Source organism: Miniopterus schreibersii, assembly GCF_964146895.1.
Source record: "Miniopterus schreibersii genome assembly, chromosome: X".
NCBI classification, from domain to species: Eukaryota; Metazoa; Chordata; class Mammalia; order Chiroptera; family Miniopteridae; genus Miniopterus; species Miniopterus schreibersii.
The window spans coordinates 25528015-25552075 of record NC_138104.1 but is presented as its reverse complement, the minus strand read 5'-3'; the positions used below and the strand labels follow the sequence as shown (position 1 = coordinate 25552075).

At 35.2% G+C, this 24061-nt stretch overlaps 1 protein-coding gene across 3 annotated transcripts in view; it reads right to left on the bottom strand.

Moving 5' to 3' along the window:
• The window catches only part of RBM41 (RNA binding motif protein 41), a 55895-nt gene that overhangs the window by 18717 nt on the left and 13117 nt on the right, over positions 1-24061 (bottom strand). For 2 of the 3 annotated variants that reach the window (XM_081126769.1, XM_081126770.1), the window contains one exon: positions 2410-2813. The exons of the other annotated variant lie outside the window; for it this stretch is intronic. In XM_081126769.1, coding sequence (XP_080982895.1) covers positions 2410-2813 — 404 coding nt within the window. The remainder of the gene's footprint in view (positions 1-2409; positions 2814-24061) is intronic. 3 annotated transcript variants of the gene reach the window in all.

Below are 24061 nucleotides of genomic sequence, written 5' to 3'. Positions count from 1 at the left end.
CTGATGGGTCCAAGAAAAAGTCATTGATTTTTAGTTTGTTCAGCTGTTTTTCTTGTTGTAAGACAGGAGTGACAACTTTCAAGCACTTTATATGTTGGAGCTGAAACCAGAACTCTGCAACTAGCTTTTTTCATTCAACATTATGTTTGTGAGCTGCATCCACACTGATACCCTTAGTTATATTTTATTAATTTTCTCTACTGTATAGTATTCTATTTTATGAATATACCATGCTTCATCCATTCTCCTATTGATGAACATGTATGTTGTTTACAAATAATGTTCTAATGAGCATCCTTATGAGATCTCCTAATGCGCATATGTAAGAATTCCTCTAGGATAGATACCTAGGAGTGGGATTGCTGACTTATCCTGTATGAGCATCTTCCATTTTACTAGATATTGCCCCAATGTTCTTAAAAGTAGTTGTACTCGTTTATACTCAGCCAGAAGTATATTAGAGTTCTTAGTGTTCCATGTGTTTACCACTTGGCCTTGTTACGCCTTTATGCCAACATCCTGGGTGTTAAATGGTATCACATGATAGTTTTATTTTGTATGTCTTTGATTACTAATGAGATTTATAAGTTAATTGGCCTTTCCTGTTTTCTCTTCTGTGAATTGCCTATTCATATCTTCTTACCATTTTTATTGGATTGTTTGTGTTTTTCGTATTGATTTGTAGGGAGGAATTTCCTTAAAGCGATTCAAAAAACACAAACCATCAAATAAAATACCGATGATACGATTATATTAAAACAAAAGGCTTCTGCTTAACATGAGACATCAGAAGCAATGCTAAAATGATAAGCCACACACCGGAAGAATATATTTGCTAAATAGGCAAAAAGAGTTTGTATTCAGAATTTTAAAATAATCTCTACAAATAATATGAAAAACTCAACAACCTAATAATGGGCAAAAAGGAACAAGCAACTCACAGAAGGTTCCCAAAAGGCTAATAAATGCATGAATACATGCATAATTTCACTGGAAATCTGAAACATGTAACTCAAAACAATGAGATCTTTCAAATATATAAAAAATCTAATACTATAAAGTGTTGGCAAGGATGTGAAAGAGATCTCTGAAACCCTGCTCATGGAGTTGAAGATATCCATATCCTATATAGCACAGTAATTCCACTCCTAGGTATATAATCTACAACAGTGATTCTTAAAATGTCTCTCAGACCAGCAACAACAGCATCTCTTTGGAACTTGTTGGAAATGCAAATTCTTAGGCCCTACTCCAGATCTATTGAATAAAAAATTCTGAGGGTAGAGCATAGCAATCTGTGCTTTAACAAGCCTTCCAGGTGATTCTGGTGCATACTAACATTTGATAATAACTGCAAAAAAGCGATATTTTTCCAACTTTTTTGACTAAGATCTATAGGAAGAAATGCATTCTGGCCCACACATATCTACCCCCCACTTCTCTCATGTGCACGTGCATACACAGGCAAAACAAAACCTTCAAGAAACAGTAATTATTCTTACTCTATAAAATGTCCATTGATATTTTCTATTCTATTGTTTCATTTCATTAAAACACTGCTGATTGTGACCTACTAATTGTACAATAATGTTTGTTGCCGAATTCTCTGTAATAAAAAAAATTGAAAGGAAAATATCTTCAGGAGAATGGACAAATGAATTACACTATATTTCTACAATGTAACACATAGTTCCTTATATCATTAGAAATAAATTTCAGAAACATTATGTATATTGATTTTAAAAAGCAAGTTATAGAAGGGTATGTAGAGTATGATTTCATCTATATAGTTTTAAAATATGTAAAACTATATGTTGTTTATGAATATACAGCTATGTAGTAAAAATATAAACCAAAGATTATTTACAAGTTTACTTAGATATCTGCCAATTTCTCAAGACTTAGAGGGCCTGTACTTTCACTTTGCTCTTAACTACCAGCAACTTAAGTCATATGTCATATGAAAGCCAGATAGAGCATTCTGAAGAGAAAATGCATGTTATAGCAGTAAACCCTACTCACAACCAGGAGGTCAATAATTTATTGACTAATTCCAGAGGCACCACGGCTACCAGATATGAAGGTCCTATTTATTACTAGCCTAAGAAATTGGAGGTTACTTTTCCTTCAATTCAGGTCTTCTAGTAGGTATGGGCTAGAATCTCTTCAAGACTTCTTTAAAATTCTAAAGGTAGCTTAGGACCTTAGAAAACCACAAAAAACATCATAGGAAATATGCTACTTATATAGTATTCAGAGAAAGAATAGTCAAGGTCAATGAAAAACACAATCACTATGCCTATGTTATAATTCTTTGGTATAATCAAAGTGAATTTAAAAGTATTACTTTAGGTAGAGGTAAATTAAAACGAAAACAACCCATGTTTTTTTTCTTGGTTTAGCCTATACCTTGTTTGGCTCCCCTGGATTATATGAAGAAAACATAGGAATTTTTCGGATCTCTTCCTCTGACAAACGATTTCTCTGGATCTCATCTTCTGGGACAAATTCTATTGGCTGCGTCAGCTTCTTAGGCCCAGTCCAACAATGCTCAGGTGAATTATCAAAAACTTTTGCCACATGGAGACTGGGACCTTTACCCTGTGCTGCCTGTTCTCCCTTGTCCTGGAGTAATGGCGGGTTCTCAGCTGTGTCACTATCTCCCACTGATGTAGCTGAGACCAGTGAGTGGGAAGCAAAGGGTTCACCTCTCATAAGTTGGAACTCTTCAAGACGTTTTTTCATTATCATCTCTTGGTAAAAATTTTCCAGGTTGTTCATGGGATCACCTTTGTTCTTCTTTTGGGGTTCATCTGGATCAAGACAAAGAGATAGGGAAGTTCTACAAAGCCTACCAATACAACCTTTGACAAATTAATTAAAATTAAATCTTGGATCTCAGATATAGAAACTCTGCTGGGGCAGGTGTTTAAAACCTGCAACAAGTGACAGCAATATATAGCTACTTTATTACAGTGTATCTCAAGCAAGGCTGGAACTATGGTGAAGGCAAGTGAGGCACTTGGGGTTCAAAATTTAAGGAGGTGCTCACTCTCAGGGTCATGCAAGTACATGCACGCAAATGATAAGGACATTTGAAAAATGTAACCAGTATGGCATTATCACACTTCACAAAATTAATAATTCCTTAATATCATCTAATACCAAGTTCATATTGAAATGGCCCTGATTATCACAAAGATATGTTTTTACACTTGGTTGTTTAAACCAGCCTTTGGCTGTTATATCTTTTAAGTCCCTTTAATTTTAAAACAGTAACCCTTCTTTCCCACCCCTCCAACCCGGTTTTCTCCTCCATCCCATTAATTTATTAGAGGAACCACATCTGTTCACAGAACAAATGAATCTGATTGTTTTTCATGGTATTGTTTAATTTGTTCCTCAATTCTCTCCATTTCATACAAATTGGCAGTTAAATCTAGAGCTATTCTAATACGGTATCCACTTGCCACACAAATCTATTTAAATTTATCTTTTAAATGTCAGTTCCTCAGTTAAACTAGTCACATTCCAAATGCTCAACAGCCACCTGTGGCTAGTGGATACCACATTGTGTAAAAAGACAAAGACCATTTACATCATTATACAAGTTACATTTTTAGTGATGCTGAAACTGATCGGTGAGTTCAGGTGGTATTAGTTGGATCCCTCCATTATGAAGTTTTCTCATTCACCTTTCACCTAATGGATTTTACATCCAGTGATGACTATTGTCTAGATCTATTAATTTATTAAGAGTTGTGAAATGGAACTACTCTAATTCTACTATTTCTTTGTGTGTATTATTTAGAATCCTATAATAAACTTACTGTCATCAACTAATTAGTTTCTTCTATACAGTTCATACAGGAAAAGCAGGATAAATACTTGATTTTTCCCATCATTTACCACTATGAGAGTAATGAGTTGGTACCTTAGAAATGTCCAGTGGTGACCAACGATTATTTTTAGTATAATTGTGAGATCATGTATTTTTATATATTTGATGTGTTTCAATTATAGTTATCATTCTTTTTAGTGGTCAAATTATCTCACTTAGGACCAGTAAGAGTCCCTTCAAACTGACTCTGTGGTGCTTTTCAGTTTTCTGGCACAGCAAGATGTCCCAAGCTCATCTTACACATTTCCTGACTCAAACCTGGACTATTTCTTCAAGGACTCTTGGCTCCTTTTAATGGGAAATAGTATTAAGAAAGCATAATGTGTTGCTAGGTGGTGTGTTCATTGCTATTGAGTTGTTATTGCTTCTAGGCATTTTCAGTGGACAAAACAAGGAAAATTTTTTAAAGAGAAAAATAAATCATACTGGTATTTCCACTTCAAATTTAAGATTATAAGGTTTTTACTCAAACTCCTTGACTTTAGACTTGTATATCTCTTTTCATATATGCTTAAAATATTGGCTTTTAATATTAGCAAAATTATTTATTAGCTTTTTTTACAATATATTTATAAAATTTTGAAATGTAAAATAATAATACTAATATGACTATTAACAATGAAACTACTGAATACAGTTTTACATTTCTTTGTGGTTACCTTTGTCCTTAAAATATATCCCATTGGGAATAAACAAATATTGTTTTAAAGTCATTTTAAATAATTGTTTCCTCTGTATTGTTATGCTACCAACTTTTTTTATAGTTAGGTTCATTTGCTTCACGTTGTTTATAAATTTTAGGGATGGATGTTTCCCTCTTTTTATTTTTAAATTATGCAAAATATTTACATGGGTCTAAAGTAAAAACTGTGTTATACAGTACCTTCATAGAAGTATCACTTTCATCTCTATCCCATTTCTTTCCTTCCCCATAAATAATATTTTTTATTAGGTTTTGGTTTATGGTTCCATTGATTCTTTTTTAAAACTATAAGCAAATAGGCACACACAAACACACATATATGTGTATATATAGGGTGCCCCCAAAATGTATACACACACTTTGAATAATTATAAAGGCAGTGTTTATTAAAATACATTTCATTTTCAAAATTGAGCTATCAGCTGTTAAAGTGTGTATACATTTTTGGGACACCTTGTATACACACACACACACATATATACATATATATCTATAATTCGTCACGCCCCTCTCCTACATAAATAGTAACTTACTATACACTATTTACAACTTTAAAAAAATTTTTTAATTGATTTTAGAGAGACGAAGTGGGAGAGAAAGAGAAACATCGATGTGAGAAAGAAATATCAATTGGTTGCCTCCCGCACCTGTCTTGACTGGGGATTGAGCCCCCAATCTGGGTATGTGCCCTCACTGGGAATTGAACCCTCCTCTTTTGGTGTATGGGAGGATGCTCCAATCAACTGAGCCACACTAGCTAGAGTCCCACTTACTTTTTTGTACTTAACAATAGATACTTCAGCTAACTCCAGATTAATATGTAGAGTTCTTTCCCTTCCTTCTGATAGTTCTATAATACTCCACTGTATGGATGTATCATCGTTTATTCAATTATTCTCTGCTGATGCACACTGGTATTGTATCTAGTCTTTTTTGCTGTTATAAGTAAGGCCCTGACAAACAATCTTGTGCATATAGAATTTTTTATTTTTCCAGTACATCGTTGAAATAGATTCCAAGAGGTGGCTTTGCTGAGACAAAGGGTCAAATGTGTATGTAATTTTTCTCTATAATGCTAAATTCCACTTTGTAGAAGTTATACTATTTTGCAATTCCACCAGCAAGGTGTAAGAATACATATGGAAGGATTTCTTAAGTTCCCTAAAGCACTAACCATTAAAGAAAAATATTGACAAATTCAACTACAGTAAAATAAAAAACGTCTGCCCTAGCTGGTTTGCTCAATGGTTAGAGCACTGGCGCACAGACTGAAGAGTCTCAGCTTCGATTCCGATCAAGGGCATATACCTCGGTTGCAGGCTCGATCCCCTGCCCCGGTCAGGGTGCATGCAGGAGGCAACCAATCAATGTGTCTCTCTCACATCGATGTTTCCCTCCCTCTCTCCCTTTCCCTCCCTCCCCCCTCTTTCTCTCATTCTCTCTCTCTCCCTCTCCCTCTATCTATCTCTCCCTCCCTCCCTTCCACTGTCTCTGAAAAACAATGGAAAAAATATCCTCAAGTGAGGATTAAAAAAAATTTTTAAACTTCTGTTCATCAAAAATATCATAAAGACACAGAAAAGTCTCAGAATGGGAAAAGATATTTGCTGCACAAATAACTGATAAAGAACATAACCATTAGGAAAATGAGCAAAAGATTAAAAAGGTGCCTCAAAAAAGATAAAATACACATGGCTAATAAATATATAGAAAATTCTCAATCATATTAGAATTCAGGGAAATGCTAATTAAGAAGAAAATACTAAAAAAAACCCTGACATATTGGCAAAAAATTAAAAAGAATGTCAATATCACATATCAGTGAGATTGTAAAGCAAATGAAACCCTCGTACATTGCTGGTAGGAATGTGCAACCATAGTGCAAACCACTATGACATTATTTATTTAATGTTCAATATATGCTTATAATATGACTCATCAATTCCACTCCCACATGTATACCCTAGAAAATTTGGGGTATATGTGCACCAGGATACAATAATAACAATGGTTAGATCACTGGTATATATAATAGCCTGAAACTAGCAAAAATACAAGTGTCCATCTAAGAAGAATCAATTTTAAAGTTGTCATAAGTTTATACAATGAAATACTACATTCCAATGAAAGTGAACAAATTTCAGCTACATATGACCAAGTAGATGAAATATCCTAAAGTATAAACTCAAAAATATTTATTCAGTGACTATCATGATCCAGAAATTATTCTAGGTTCTTGAGATACATCAATAAACAAAACAAAGATTTTTATCTTCATAGAGCTAAGTGAATTATATTAGAAGGCTATGTTAGAAGGTTATGAGTGGTTTGAAAAAGAAAAACTAAAGAAAGCAGTGTCAGGATGATTGGAAGTGCTAAGAGGTGGTAGTATTGGTGGTTGCAATTTTAATAGTGGGTAAGTCTCATTGAGAACGTGACATTTAAGAGAAGACTTAAAGAAAGTGAGGGAATCTACTATGCTGATATTAGAGTGAGGGCTCCAAGTATGTCTAAAAATTCTAAAAAAGTCTGAAATCATACAATGTATTTCTCTGACCACAAACAAATCACATTAGAGATCCACTACTGAAAGAAATCTAGGAAAACACAAATATCTGAAAATTAGACAACACGTTTCAAAATAACCCATAGGTCAAAAAATTCACAAAGGAAATTTAAAACTATTTTGTACTAAATGAAAATGAAAACAAAACATACCCAAATTTATGGATGTAGCTAAAACAGTGCTCAGAGAGAAATTTGTAGCTTTAAACACCTATATCAAAAAAAAATAATAATGGCTTCAAATCTATAACCTGAGCTTCCAACATAGGAAACTAGAAAAAGCAAAGTAAACACAATGCAAGCAGAAAGAAGAAAATAATAAAGATTAGGGAGTAAACCAGTACAATAGAAAACAGAAAAATAGAGAAAAATCAATGAAACCAAAAGGTGGTTCTTTGAAAAGGTTAACAAAATGGCAAACCCTTAGCTAGACTGACCAAAAAAATAAGACAGAAAACAAAAATGACTAAAACAAAGAATTAAAGCATCATTACTGAACATATACAAATGGAAACAATTTTAAGAGAATATTATAAATAACTTTAGGCCAACCAATTAGAAAGCTTAGATGAATGAACAAATTCAAAGAAAGATACAAACTACCAAAGCAGACTCAAGAAGAAACAGAATGGCTGAACAAACCTATAATCAGTAGTAAAGAGGCTGAATTAGTAATCAACAAACTGCCCACAAAGAAAAGCCCAGGTCCAGATGGCTTCATTCACGAATTCTACCAAGTATTTGAAGAAATAATATCAATCCTGCGCAAACACTTTCAGAAAACAGTGGAGGAGAGAATATTTTCCAACTTATTCTATGAGGTCAGTATTAGATGGAAACCAAAGCTAAACAAAGACATCAGAAGCAAAGAAAACCACAAACCAATATCCCTCATTAACAGACACAAAAATCTTTAACAAAATATTCTCAAGCCTAATCTAGCAACATATAAAGATTATTATACACATATAAGTAGGATTTATCCAAGAATGAAATACTGGTTTACCATCTAAAAAATCAATCAATATAATACATTATATTAATAGCTTAAAACCTTAAACCATGTAATCAGCACAACAGGTGCAAAAAAAGCAATAAACAAAATCCAACACCCACTCATGGTTAAAAACAAAATGAAACAAAACAAAACAAACAAACAAAACAACCCTCAACTAACTAGAAATAGAAGGGAACCCCCTCAATCTGCATGTGGCAGGCTAAAAATAATGCCCACCCCCAAAGATGTCTATATCCTAATACCTGGAATCTGTAAAAATGTTACCTGACAAAAGGGAATCTGCAGATGTGATTAAGATACAGCTCATGAGACAGGGGGATTATCCTGCATTATGTAGATAGGCCAAATGTGATAATAATGATCCTTATAAAAAAAAGGAAGGAGGGTCAGGGACAGAATAGGAGATGTAGTGATGGAAGTAGAGGTTGAAATAATGTGAAGAAGGGGACATGAGCTAATGAACACTGGTGGACTCTAGAAGCTGGCAAAGGTTCCCCTAAAGAACTCCAGAAGGAACGCAGTCCTGTGGACAATTTGATTTTCGGACTTCTGACCTCTAGAACTGTAAGAGAAGAAATGCGTTGTTTTAAGCCACCAAGCTTATGGTAACTACTTACAGCACCCATAGGAAAGTAATGTACTGCTAAAGAGCATGTAACACACATAAAAAATCTAGAGCTAGGATCATAGTTAATGGTTAAAAACAATGTTTTCCCCCTAAGCCTGGGAACAAGGCATGGATGTTTGCTCTCACCACTTTCATTGAACATTGTACTGAAGGTTCTAGACTGCAAATAGACACACACACACACAAAAAAAAGACTTCTAGATTGCAAAGGAAGGGTAAAACTGTCTTAATTCACAGGCACCATGATTATCTGTGTAGAAAATCCTAAGATATCTACAATAAAACTACTAGAATTAAGAGTTTAGTCACAGAATATAAGATTGGTATACAATAATCAACTATTTCTATATACTTGCATGCAATAATCAGAAAATGAAATAATAAAACAGTATTATTCACAAAAGCATAAAATGAATAAAACATTTAGAAATGAATAAAAGTGTAATATTTATAAACTGAAAACTACAAAACATTGCTGAAACAAATTATAGAAGATCTAAATAGGCATTCCATATTCATGGATTAGACTATTCAATATTATTAAAATGTAATTTTTCCCCAAATTGAATTACAAAGTAACATAATCATTATCAAAGTCCAGCAGGCTTTTTTGTAGAAAAATTGACAAGCTGCTTCTAAAATTTACATGGAAATACAAAGGACCTAGAATAACCAAAGGAATTTTGAAAAAAAGGAACACAGTTTCAGAAATTACAGAACCCAATTTCAAAACTTACTATTAAGATAAAGAGACTCAGAACATAAGGATAGGTATATAGATCATTGAATCCAAAATAAATGTCCCGAAATAAACCCTTACCTTTATGGTTAATTGATTTTCCACAAAGGTGCCAAGACATCAATGGGGAAATAATAGTCCTTACAATAAATTGTGCTACGACAACTGGATATCCATTTACAAAAATATGAACTTGGAACCTTTATTTTACACACAAAAATTAACTCAAAATGTATATTATATCTAATTGTAAGATCTAAAACTGTAAACATTCTAGAAGAAAACAAAGGGTATCTTTCTGACCTTGAGTTCAGCTGAGATTTCTTAGATATGATACCAAAAGCACAAGTCATAAAGGAACAAATTGATAAATTTAACTTCATTAAAACTAGAAACCTCTGTGCACTAGTAAGGCTTGGCTGGTGTCGCTCAGTTGGTTGAGCATACTCCCATGCACCTAGGTTGCCGATTTGATTCCTGATCTGGGCACATGCCCAGGTTGCGGGCTTCATCCCCAGTAGGAGGCATGCAGGAGGCAGCCAATTGATGTTTCTCTCTCATAAATGTTTCTATTACTCTCTCCCTCTCCTTATCTCTCTCTCTAAAAATAAATAAATAAATAAATAAATAAATAAATAAATAAATAAATAAAAAGATATTTTTTAAAAAGACAGCAGTAAGAAAATAAGTCCCTGGCCAGGTAGTTCAGTTGATTGGAGTTTTGTCCTGATACACCAACACTGTGGTTTGATCCCTGGTCAGGGCACATACAAGAATCAACCAATGAATTCATAAATAAGTGGAAGAACAAATTGATGCCTCCCCGCATCAATAAATTTAAAAAAATAAATAAAAAGAGAAGCTACAGACTGGAACAAAATATTCACAAATCATATTCTATCTTATAAAGGTCTTATATTCAGAATATATAAAGAAACTTTACCATTCAATTCTAAGAAAACAATTCAATAAAAAAATTGGTAAAATACTTGACTAGAATATTTTATCAAACAAGACATATGAATGGCTAATAAAACAATGAAAAAGTATTCGAGATTATCTGTTATTATAGAAATTCAAATTAAAACCACAATGAGATATCAGCACATACCCACTAGAATGGCTGCAATTTAAAAAAGGCAATAACAAGTACTGCCAAAGATGCAGAGAAGTAGAAATGCTCATACATCACTCATGAGAAAGTAAAATGGTGTAACCACATTGGAGAATAGTTTGGTAGTTCCTCAAAAGATTATACACAGAGCTACCAAATGATCCAGAAATTCCATTCACTCAAGAGAAATGAAAACACATCTGCACAAAAACTTGGACATCAATGTTCATAGCACTATTCATAATAGCCAAAAATTGAAAACAACACAAATGTCATCAAGTGGTGAAGGTATATCGATATAATGGAAACTATTTAGTAATAAAAAACAATGACTTGCTGATACATGCTAAAATATGAACAAACTTCAATCACATTATGTTACCTGAAAGAATCCAAATTCCAAATATCACATATTAGAAGATTCCACTTATGTGAAATATCTAGAAACAACAAATGTATAGAGACAGAAGGCTTGGGGTAGATGTGGGAGTGATTTACTGCAAATAGGCTTAAGGAAGTTTAGCAGAGTGATGGTGATGTCCTAAAGCTGACTGGTAGTGATGATTGCACAATTCAATAAATTAACTAAAAATCACCTAACTGGGCACTTACAACAGATGAATTTCATCATATATAAATTAAATACCTCAATAAAACTGTTTAAAAATTAAGAAAAAAAACTACTTAGTCTCACAAAATGTTAGAAGTAACAGAAAATAGAGAAAATACAGTAAGAGACATTAAAGAATTAAATGAATAAAAATATATACCATATTCACATCTGAATATTTGAAAATTCATATTGCAAATATGTCAGTTGTCCTCAATTAATTTAAATACTCAATGGAATCTTAATCAAAATATCAAGAGAGACAAAGAGAGAGAGAGAGACTGAAAAGCTGATTATAAAATTTTCATGGAAAAGCAAAATGCCCAAAGTAGACAAAATACTTTTGAAGGACAAGGTAGAAGAAATTGTTCTTCTGCTATACCAGATATCAAAACATTTAAAAAACTAAACTGTGTGATATCAATTTTGCAGTGGCCAAATATGATATATGATAGAGCTGGCAATACAATAACAGTGCAGGGACAACAATTTCAATATATGGTGTTGGGAAGAGGATTATCTACATGAAAAATAAACTGGAATCCCACTTCATACCATACACAGAAATCAATTCCACATTTGTAATACTCTCAACAATAAAATACATAAATAAAAATAATAAAATAAAAGATTTAAATATGAAGAAAAAACATAAACCTTTCAGAAAAAGAACAGTATCTTCCTGAGCTCATGCAGGGAAGGATTTATTAATCAAAGTACGAAAAGCATTAAGTAGGAAGGAAAAAATTAATAAATTTTACTACATAAAAATGAAGGACTTTTATCCATCAAAAGACACCATAAAGGCAGTGAAATGATTAGCAACACAATGGAAATAGACATTTTCAACACATATAACCAACAAAGAGAAAATATGCACAATAATAAAGAACTTGTACAAATTTATAAGAAATGCATATAAGATTAGAGAAGAAATTTGAAGACAGAATATTCAGAACATAAAACCACAACACTGTCCTAGTTCCCTCTTCTCTGATTGCTACTGAAGGTAAGTAGCAATCATTGAGATCTGCCATATCCAAAAGCTTTGGGGCTGAGCTATTTGCTTTGACATATGCCTAAGTGACCTCTGAACCAAGACTGCATCTGGACACAGATACAAACATATGGAAAGACATTCAGGCAGGAAACAGACATTTCCACATTTGCTAAATGGGCAAAAAAATTAAATAGCCATTTCATAAAGGAGGCTATCCAAATGGTCAATAAATATGTGAGAATGTTTCCAACCCTCATTAGATATCAAGAAAATGAAATCAAAACCACAATCAAGTAAACAATATAGACCTGGACTCCTGAAAAATATCAATGTACTGAAAGACAGACAGACAGACACATACACAGAAACAAGGTAACTATTCTAAAGCAAAGTAAATGCAATGTGTAATCCCTGGTTGCATCCTAAATTTAAAATTGAGAAATATAATTACAAACTGTATATTAGTGTAACAGTGCTAAATATCTTATGAGTGATCATAACACTATGATTATATAGGAGAATGTCCATGTTCTTAGGTTCTTAGGAGATATATAATCAAGTATTTAGGAGCAAAACCTCTTAATGTCTGAAACTTACTTTCAAATAGTTTAGCAATAAACAAACCACACACACACACACACACACACACACACACACACACACACACACAAATTCTTGTGTAGAGAAAGAGAGAGGTAAAGAAAATGTGGCAAATGTCAACAGTTACTAAATGTAGATGAAGGATGTGGGTGTACTAATCTTTAAATTTTTCTCCATGTTTGAAATTTTTCAAAATAGAAGGTTGAGGAAAATAGCACTTTACTAGAGACTAAAAAAAGTAAATAAATGAATGCTAATTATTAAGAAAGGGTAAAAAGAATACAATAAAATACAGGTAAATACCCACTACATTGAAGTCTGACAATATCCATTGTAGACAAGGATATGGAGCAACCTGAACATTCTCACATGGTTGGTGGGATTTAACTTGGGACAATCCCTTCACAAAAGAGTTAACATCTATTAAAGATGAAGATATGTGAAATCTTTACCCCTCAATTCCACTCCTAGGTATATACTCTGAGAAACTTCCACACATGTGTCTCAGGATACATGTGCAAGAATGATCACAGTAGCAAGACTGATACTTATAGCTCATTAAGTCAAAACAACCCACATGCCCAACTACAGTAGAATGGATAAGTAAATGTTGATATGTTCATATAAAGGAATATTATACTGCAGAGAAAATGAATAAGCTATGGGGTTATACACTGCAATATGGATGAATCTCACAAATATAATGTTAAGTAGAAAAGGAAGACCTGATAGAATATGTATAGTGTACAACTCATTGATATAATGCTTAAAAACAGGCAAAACTAAACACTGTCGAGTATTTTCTATATTGTTGGTAAAAATATAAAGAAAAGCAAAGAAATTACTTTCACAAATCAGGACAGTGGTTATTTCTGGTGGGTAGGGGGCTGTGATTTCTGAAGGGCATACAGAGACTTTTGGAGTACTGGCAATGCTTTACTCTTTGGCATGATCCATTTCATTATAAAAATGTTTTTTAAAAGGGAATAAGAAGTGAGGAAGGAGAGATAAGTGAGTATACTGGGTTTAACAGTATCCCCCCAAAATTCATTTCCACTTGGGATGTAACCTTATTTACAGATACAATTAGTTAAGACAAAGTCATACTGGATTAGAGTGGGCCTTAAATCCAATAACTGCTGTTCTTTTAAGAAGGCCATGTGAAGACAGAGACACAGACACACAGGGAGAATGCCATGTGATGAAGCAGTAGAGATTGGAGTCATGTATTTACAAGCTAGGGACTGCCAGCAAATACTAGGAGCTAGGAGAGAGGCAGGGAACAGCTTCTCCCTCAGAGACTCCAGAAGGAACCAACCTTGCCAATACCTTGATTTGAACTTCTAGCCTTCATAATTGTGAGAGAATTTCTGTTGTTTCAAGCCACCCAGTTTGTGGTACTTAGTTAAAGCAGCTCTAGGAAACTAATACAGACTGTGTACTGGGAAATGGGGTGCTGCAGTAACAAATACCTAAAAACGTGGAAGTGGCTTTGGAATTGGGTAATGGGTACAGGTTGAAATAATTTTTTAAGTGCTTGACAGTAAAAGGTTGGTTGTCTTGAAGAGACTTGGTAGGAATACAGATTTTCAGTTTAATTAATCTTTATTATTGAAAGTATTATAGATATCCCCTCTTTTTCCCTCATCAATCCCCTCCAACCCGCATCCGCCCCTCCCCCTTCAGGCAGTCACCACACTGCTGTGTCCATGGGTTATGCATATATGCATATAAATTCTTTGATTAATCTCTCCCCACCCACTCCCCCACCCCTGCCTTCCCAGAGATTCATCAGTCTGTTCCATGCTTCTATGTCTCTGGATCTGTTTTGTTCCTCAGTCTATTTTGTTTATTAGATTCCACATGTGAGTGAGATCATGTAAAACTGAATCAGAAAAAAAATCAGAAAACCTAAATAGGCTAACAACAACTGATGAAACTGAAGCAGTAACAAAAAAAAAGTACCAGCAAACAAAGGCCCTGGTCCGGATGGCTTCACAGGGGAGCTTTCTAATTCTTTAAGTTGTAGGGTTAGATAGTTTACTAAAAATTTTTCTTGCTTTTTGAGGTAGGCCCGTAGTGCTATGAACTTTCCTCTTAGGACTGCTTTTGCTGTATCCCATAGATTTGGGGCTGTGGTGTGTTCATTTTCATGTGTTTCCAGGAAGTTTTTTATTTCTTTCTTATCTTATTGGTAACCCATTCATTGTTTAATAACATGCTATTTAGCCTCTATGTGTTTGAATGTTTTTGAGTGTTTTTACTGTAGTCGATTTCTAATTTCATGCCATTGTGATCTGAGATGCCTGATATGATTTCAATCTTCTTGAACTTGTAGACACTTGTTTTACATTTTAATTCTTTATTTCTATGTTTCTCTCTCTCTCTCTCTTTCTACTTCTAATTACAGCAATCCCTTTAACATTTCCTGCAATGCCGGTTTGGTGGTGATAAACTCCTTTAGCCTTTTTTTTTTTGGTCTGGGAAGCTCTTCATTTCACCATCTGTTTTGAATGATAGCCTTAATGGATAAAGTAGTCTTGGTTTCAGATCCTTGTTTTGCATTACCTTAAATACTTCATGCCATTCCCTTCTGGCCTGTAGAGTTTCTGATGAGAAGTCAGCTGACAGCCTTATGGGAGCTCCTTTGTAGGTAACAGAGTGCTTTTCTCTTGCTGCCCTTAATACCCTCTCTTTGTCTTGAATTTTTGGCATTTTAATTATGATGTGTCTGGGTGTGGGACTTTTTGGATTCTTCTTGCTTGGGACTCTCTGTGGCTCCTGAACTTGTGTGACCAGGTAAGGGAAGTTTTCTGTCATTATTTCTTCAAACAAATTCTCTGTCCCTTGCTTTTTCTCTTCCCTTCTAGCACTCCTATAATGTGAATACTGTTATGTTTCACGTTGTCCCACAGCTCCCTTAAACTGTTCTACTGTTTTAATTGTTTTTTTTCTTTTTGGATCTCTGATTGATTTTTTTCTACCCTGTCTTCTAATTCACTGATCCGATCCTCAGCTTCCCCTAAACTGCTGTTTATTCCTTCCAATGTATTCTTTATTTCTGCTATGTCATTCTTCATTTCTTTCATAGTTTCCATATCTTTCTTCATGCTGTTGAGCATCCTGACAATCAGTATTCTGAACTCTGTATCTGGTAGATTGCTTATCTCCATTTCATTTAGCTCTTTTTCTGGAGACTTCTCTTGTTCTTTCATTTGAGGCTTGTTTTTTGTCTCCCCATTTTGATTGCCTATTTGGGTTTGTTTCTATACATTAGGTAGATCTGCTAGGACTCTCAGTCTTTTTGGAGAGTCTTTGGTGCAGGCCAATGTCAGATGTAGTTTGTTACTGGCCCTGAGTACCCTGTTTGGGGCTATCAACAACCCTTAGCTTGAGGTCTCCTCTGCTGGGGCTGGGTGTGGTTGGACAGACCCAGATGCACAACAAAGTCTGCTTTTCCAAGGCTTGGGTCCAGAAGAAGATGAGACAAAGTCTGAAAGCACTCTGAGGGCTGCCTCTGCCTACAGGCTGATTAATCTGATTCTGTTAATGAGCCTCAAGCTATAGAAACACCACAGGGTGGGGCAGCTGATTGTTATCATTCTCCTAACAGAAATTTAGGCGTTAGAAACTCCTTAGGGTAGGGCAGGAGGTTTTCTAGCAGGATGGTGCAATTGCTCCTCACCCCCAGGCAAAAGCAGCAAAATGTCTGCCTAAGAAAGATGTCTTCTGCAGTATGGGGGAATGACTCGGTACAGGAATTGAGAGGGGTGCCCTCTAAGCTCTATCTCCAGAGCCCACAACCCCAGATTCTCCTCACACAGCTCCAGTCCACTCTGCCCCCCCTCTGCTGGAGCCAAGGTGAGTAGCTGCACACAAAACTTTGTGTGTTGGCTCTTTAAGAGGGTGCCTTCATTTCCAGCCATCTCTCCCTGGCAGACAGAAACCAGCTGCTTTACACAGCCAAATGTTATGTGGGCACCTTTCTCAGTTCTGGTGTTCTTGGCTGGGAAGCCCAGCCTGGGGTTTAAGCCCCAGAGTCCTCAGTGTGAACCCCCGACAGCTAGATATCCCTCTGGACCTTCAGCTGCTGCCTGTGGGAACCTGCCAGCTTTCTCGCTCCCTAGCACTTCTTATCAGTCTCTATGAGGTCTCCACTTTTAATCCTTGGTTATGAGGGTGCTCTCCAGTTCGTCTGCAGTTACAGTTGATTATTCAGGATGGTTTTTCTATATTTTAGTTGTAATTCCAGTTTGGTCCCAGGAGAGTGTCAGTGTAGCTTCCACTCAGTCTGCTACCATCTTTAATCTCCTCAGCAATATAGATGTTAATAGCAGTTCTGGTGAGTGCTCAGAAGGAAGTAAAGAGGAGAGTAGAGAAAGGATACATTTTTGTTGTTCTAAGCCACAGCATTTCTAGTAATTTGTTATGGCAGTCCTAGAAAAATAATAGTGATTACAGAAAACTTTTCCAAGAAATTTTGTTGTAGAGAGAAGGAAACGTTATTGATACACAGAACAGAAATTAATCTCAAAAAGATTATGGTGAATTAAAGAAACCTTACACAAAGAATACAATAGTGCATGTATGGTTTTAGTTATCTAAGTTCTAAAAATAGGCAAAACTAATCTGTAGTCAAAAAAATTAGAACACTAGTTGCTTCTGGGAGGGAATTACTGAAAAGAATTATGGAACTTTCTGGGGTGATAGAAATCTACTATGTGTTAATAGGGGTCAGGTTATATAGATGCAGTGGTGTGCTGGAGATGGGTCAATGATTTGCACATCTCCTCCAAACTCCACATTCAGTGAACACAGTGGTAGCTTGAAATCAGCCAAAATAGAGTATGTAAACCTGGAAACTGGCAAATGATACAAATCAGAGCTTTTTTCTTTCTGAAGAGCTGGTATTAAACATTTACCAACACATCACTATGAAAATGTAAACACTGGTCAAAAGTCAGCAAATAAACACTTAAGATTTATGCATTTCATTGCATGCAAATTTTACATCAAAGAAAAAGTAAATATTTAATTCTAACAATATGCATACTGAAGTCTTTAGAGGGAACATGTATTTACGTTGACTATTTTAAATACATCAATAAAGTAAGATAGATTATGATAGAGGGATAGACAGATATGTGATAAAGTAAAATATTTATGGTAGAATCTAGCCAATGATATAATGGATGTTTGTGATAAAATTCTTTCAGCTTCTCTGTGTCTTTGAAAATTTTTTATTAAAGATTGAAAAAAAAATCCCCATTTGGTTATCAAAAATATTAACATATGCACTTAATTCTATCCTTTTTAGGCCTTCAATTTTTATATTTCATTTTTTTTAATTGATTTCCGAGAGAGGTATGGAGAGGGAGAGAGAGATAGAAACATCAATGATGAAAGACAGTCACAGTTGGGCTGTCTCCTACACGCCTCCTACTGGGAATCAAGCCCCCATCCCAGACTTGTGCCCTGACCAGGAATCGAACTGTGACCTCCTGGTTCATAGGTCCATGCTCAACCACTGAGCCATGCCAGCAGGGCTACATTTCATTTTTTAAACTAATTGCTACTTATGGTATATAGTGAAGGGAGAAAATCTAAATGTATATTTACTCAAGTAGCTAAACAATTGAAGGGCATTTAAAAAAATCTTTTTCTTAAAGATAATTCATGGCCTGGCCAGTGTGGCTCAGCAGCTGAGTGTTAACCTATGATCCAGGAGACTGGTTCGGTTCCTAGTCAGGGCACATGCCCAAGTTGCAGGCTCAATCCCCAGAAGGGGGCATGCAGGAGGCAGCTGATTAATGGCTCTCTCATTATTGATATTTCTGTCTCTCTCTCTCTCCTTTTCCCTCTCTCTGAAATCAATAGAGACATATATAAAAAAAAATAAAGATAATTCATTGTAGGAGTATGTACACCATGGAAACCAGCAAACGGTACAAATCATGTTAAAATCCTGAAAGAAAAGAAGCAATACTGGGGATAACTGATTGAGGTCCCTAGGGGAGAGAAGAGGAATAGGATCCAGCACAAAGGTATAAAGATTAACTTTAGGCAGAGAAGATGTCCCTAGCACTGAGTGGAGATGGAAAAAACAGAGAGTTAGGAGGTAGGAGTTAGCAAGAGAGTCGGGAAGAAAGTGGATGAAGGTCCTTGCCAATGGCAGTGTTTCCTTTGAAGTAGGAAGGAAGATTATCTGTTAAAAATAATGAAACAGAGGAATAGAGATGAGTAATGAAGATCTAAAATAGTATTTGTAAAGGGATAAAACAGACAACTTACTAGGGAATAGGAGAGAGATTGCTGTAGAAGGAAGAAGGCTCTAGACAATACTAGAGATGAGAAACTTGTAGAGGCACTAATCAACAAAATTATATGATTTTTCTCTAGTAGTGCTCAAAAGCCATTATGCAGAAATAAAGAAGGTAATTAGTTGGATTGATTCAGAGTTGAGCTTTTGCTGGGTGGGTATGATTCATAGACAAGAAAGCAAGAACGATTCATTGGCAAGAACATGGGTAAATAATGGATGGTGGAGTCTAAGTAAGATGTGGAAAGAAAGAGACAAGAAGGGAATGACATATTGGGAAAAAAGAAAAAGGTCAAGGGATTGGAGATTTTAACAGGGTTGAAGGATGGTATAATGGGTGTAAGAGAACTGTGAAAGCCAGAAGGATTAGAAAAAGGTTGTGGTGACAGAGTAATATACTGGAGTTTAAAATTTCAGAGCAAGTATATTTCTAGAAATAACATATATTGTTTTCCCACAGATTTAAGGTTAGAAAATAGGAAATGTGTTACTCTCCCCCCCAAAAAAATTTATATTATGATACAGTAAAATCACATTTAATAAACAAAAAAAATCTTTTCAAATCACATATACAAATGCCATGATCAATATCACAGACTTACATGTAAGAACTTACCCAGATTTAAGTCCTAGCATGGCCACTTAATAATTGAACTTGAGAAAGTCACTTATTTTCTCACAAGCTCAATTTTGTTATCTGTAAAATGGGTATAATACTGCCACTATCTCATAGGGCTCAAATAAGTTAATGTGCAAAATGCTTAGCGCAAAGACTGGCACAAATAAGCCCTCAAAAATTATTAGCTATTAAGACTTCTGTTTCCAGGTAAGATGAAGTAAGCACAGTTTGCCCTGTCTCTCTCACCAAATAGTTGTAAAATGTAGAGAGAATGTATGGAGCATTCTAAGACTGTGAAAAGTATACAGTAGCTGGTGGAATAGGTAAGAAGCTCAGAATTTGAAATAACAAAGAACCCATGTCCAGACACAGTACAATCAAATTGCTGAAAAGTAAACAGAGAGTAAAAAGGGACAATTTAATTGGGAAAGGATAGTCTTTTCAACTAAAGGTGCCAGGACAATTGGACATGCAAAGAGATTAATGTAACCCAAACCTTAAACCAAACATATAATGCAGAAATTAACTGAAAATGGTTCATTGACCTAAATGTATGAGCTGAAAGTATAAATCTGCTAGAAGAACACATGAGAAAATCTTTCTGACCTTGGGTTACAAAGACATCTTAGTTACAGGGCCAAATGCAGAAATCATAAAATAAATTAGAAAGTTATACTCCATCAAAATCAGAAACTTTTCAAGCTTCAAAAGATGCCATCAAGAGAGGTGACATCAGTGAAAATGGCAGAGTAAGGACCCCATAAAATTCTCTCCTCCATAAAAGCAATGGTAACACTGGCAGAAACTGTCAGAATCAACTTTTTCAGAATTCTGAAAATTAACCAAAGGCTTGCAGCAATCGGGGGGACATCTATTCAAGGAAAATTCAAGAACATTTATTACTGAGCTGAATCTCAGTAAGAATAATAAGTTTTGTGGCATTTTAACACGGCCATTCTCATCCTTTTCTCCCAGGTCTGTGGTAACCTTGAAAACTAACAACCCCAAATCACAGTGAAAACCAGCAGCCTGGCAGCCACTGGAGAAGAAAGAACAGGATTGGAGCTCTTTCAGTGCACCATTCTCAGAGAGTTTTCATTACCTGGCCTGTCTACTGATTCTCTGGAAGATCGCACAGGCAATATTTTTATTTGATCTGACTCAAAGCTCACCCAGTGCCAACAGCGTTTCCCCCTACAATTTTTGTCAAAAACAATCAGGGGCAGTTGTCGAATTTTACAGCTATCTGAAGTGGTGAGGTTGGGGAAAATAATAGGTTAACCAAAAAGCTGAGAAAGAAATCCTGGGGAAATATATGTCCTTAGGGAGCTCTGAAAAGCTGCAACATTATTTCTAGGAAACTAGAAGGCCACACACATGCATAATAGGGCTGTCCACACGGCCAGAACTTTGTGAGTGCTCAGGAAAGACCTGAAAAAGCCTTAGCTCTTAGCTCTGACTAATCTTGAGTCTCTGAGCAAACAGGAAGTGAAGGCTAAGATGACATTGTAAGCTGCCTGGCTGACTATTGAAGATATCCTCAGCTTGCACACAAAAGCCCCGAGTACTGCGAAATCCTTCAGTAATGGGAAAATACTAGTTCTAGACATAATTAAAACATTGTGTTAAGTTAAAGAAGTCTACATATCATATGATTCCATTTATATGAAATAGCCAGAACAGGCAAATCCATAAGGACAGAGAGTAGATTAGTAGCTGCCTAGGTTGGGAGAGGAAACGGACTGAGAATAATTTCTGGGGTGATGGAAATGTTCTAAAACTGGATTGTGGTGATGGTTGACGAACTCTATAAATTTACTACAAATCACTGAATTGTACCTTTAAAATTAGTGAGCTTTATGGTGTGTAAATGATAACTCAATAAAGAAGTAAAAAAAAAGATCCAACTACATTCTGTAAGAAACTTACTTTTTAAAAATATGAAACTCACTTTCAAATATAATAATATAGACAGGATAAAAGTAAAATGGAGAGAAAGTAATTCTGAATGTTGAAGTAAGGGCCTCTAAAGATCTGTTCCTCCATAGAAGAAAAAAATAAAATAAAAACACTTGCAAAAATTGTCAAAATCAAACTTTTGATAAATCTGGAAATTAAATAAAGGCTTGCAACAACATGAGGAACAGTTATTTAAGAAAAACAGCTGAGTCTCAGTAAGAGTAGAAAGATTTGTTACATTCCAACTTTCCATACTCCTATTCCCTCTCTCCAGCTTTGCAGTAGCCTTGTAAACCAATAATTCACAACTATGGTAGTTGTAAAAAATAGCATACTAAGCAATGCTATAGAAAGCAGAGCAGTTCTGGAGCTCCCCAAAGCCCCATCCTAAGACAACCGTCACCATTTGACCTGCATAACACATTAATGAAAAGCTATATTCTGAGGGCTTGTTTTTGACTTGGTTCATATCTCACTGTGATAACATCCCATCCCTAGGTCATTTGTCAAAACTAGTCAATAGAAGTTGTTTAAAATTGCAGCTGCTTGAGATGGCATTACCAGTGGGGTAAGAAGAGCCTCTCTCTGAAATAAACAAAGATATATATTAAAAAAAGAAAAAAGAAAAAAAAAGAAGAGCCTGACAAAAAACTTTTAAAAGGGAAATTGGGAATGAGCATCATACTTTCTCATTTCAAAAAAGACTACAAAAATGCAGCAATTAAAACAGTATGATGCTGGCTTAAAGACAGGCATACAGATCAGTGGAACAGAACTGAGAGTCCAGCAAGAAACCACACATGTATAGTCACCTGATCTTTGACAAGAGTGCCAGGAATACACAATGGGGAAAGGATAGTCCTTTCAACAAATGGCGCCGGGAAAACTGGATATCCACATTTGAATGAAATTGGACCCTATCTTATGCCACTCACAAAAATCAATTCAAAATTGATTAAAGACTTAAAAATAAGCCCTGAAACTCTAAAACTCCTAGAAGAAAACAGAGGAATGGCCTCCTGACACTGGTATTGGCAACAATTTATTTGATATAACCTCAAAAGCACAGGCAACAAAAACAAAAAGATAAGTAGGACTACATTAAACTAAAAAGTTTCTGCATAGCAAAAGAGACAAATAATACAGTAAAAAGGCAACCTACAGAATGGGATAAAATATTTGGAAACCATTTATCTGATAAGGGGTTAACATCCAAAACATACAGGGAACTCCTACAACTCAGTGGCATAAAAACAAAACATGATTAAAAAATAGGCAACGTATGTGAATAGACATTCCTCCAAGAAGATGTACAAATAGCCAACAAGTATATGAAAAGGTGTTCAACATCTCTAATCCTCATGGAAATGCAAATCAAAACCACAATGAAATTATAGTGTGACTATTAACAAAAGAAGTGTTGGCAAGGATCTGGAAAACTGGAACACTTGTACACTTTTGATGGGATTGTAAAATGATGTGACTGCTGTAGAAAACAGTATGGAAGTTCAACAAAAGATGAAAAATAGAAATATATAATGTGAGCATTTATCCAAAAGACTTGAAATCAGGGTCTCCAGGAGAAACCTCATTCACATATTCATTGCAGCACTGTTCACAATAGCCAAGATGTGGAAATAACTTAATTCCCGTAGATGGATGAAGAAAATGTGGTATATACGTGTATTAGATGTTATTCAACCTTTAAAAAAAAGCAAATCCTGCTATGTCACAACATAGATGAACCTTGAGGATATTATGCTAAGTGAAATAACCCAGTCAAATAGAGAAAGATACTTAATGATACAATTTATATGAGGTAGATAAAATAAACACATAAAAGCAGAGAGTATAATGCTGGTTACCAGGGGCTAGGGGAAGGGGAAAATGGGGAATTACTATTTAATGGTTATACATTTTCAGTGATGCAAGATGACTAAGTTCCAAAGATCTTCTGTACAACATTGTACCTATAGTTAATAATGCTGTCTTGTAAACTTAAAATTTGTTAATAGGTAAATCTCATGTTAAGTTATTACCACAATTTTAAAAAGAAAGAATAAGAGGGAATGAGATGTCCATAGCAATCTTTGAAAAGTTAAGATATATTCCTGAGACTCTAGAAGGTAATGAACCTGTGCGGAGCTATGTGTATGCCCAGGTAAGTTAGGGGCTGAGAAGACACTAATTTCTCACTTCTGGCTGACCTTGAGGCTCCACACAAGCAGAAAGTGAAGTCGAAGGAACAGTTGCAAACTACCCGCCTAAGCATCGAAAGACTGACGA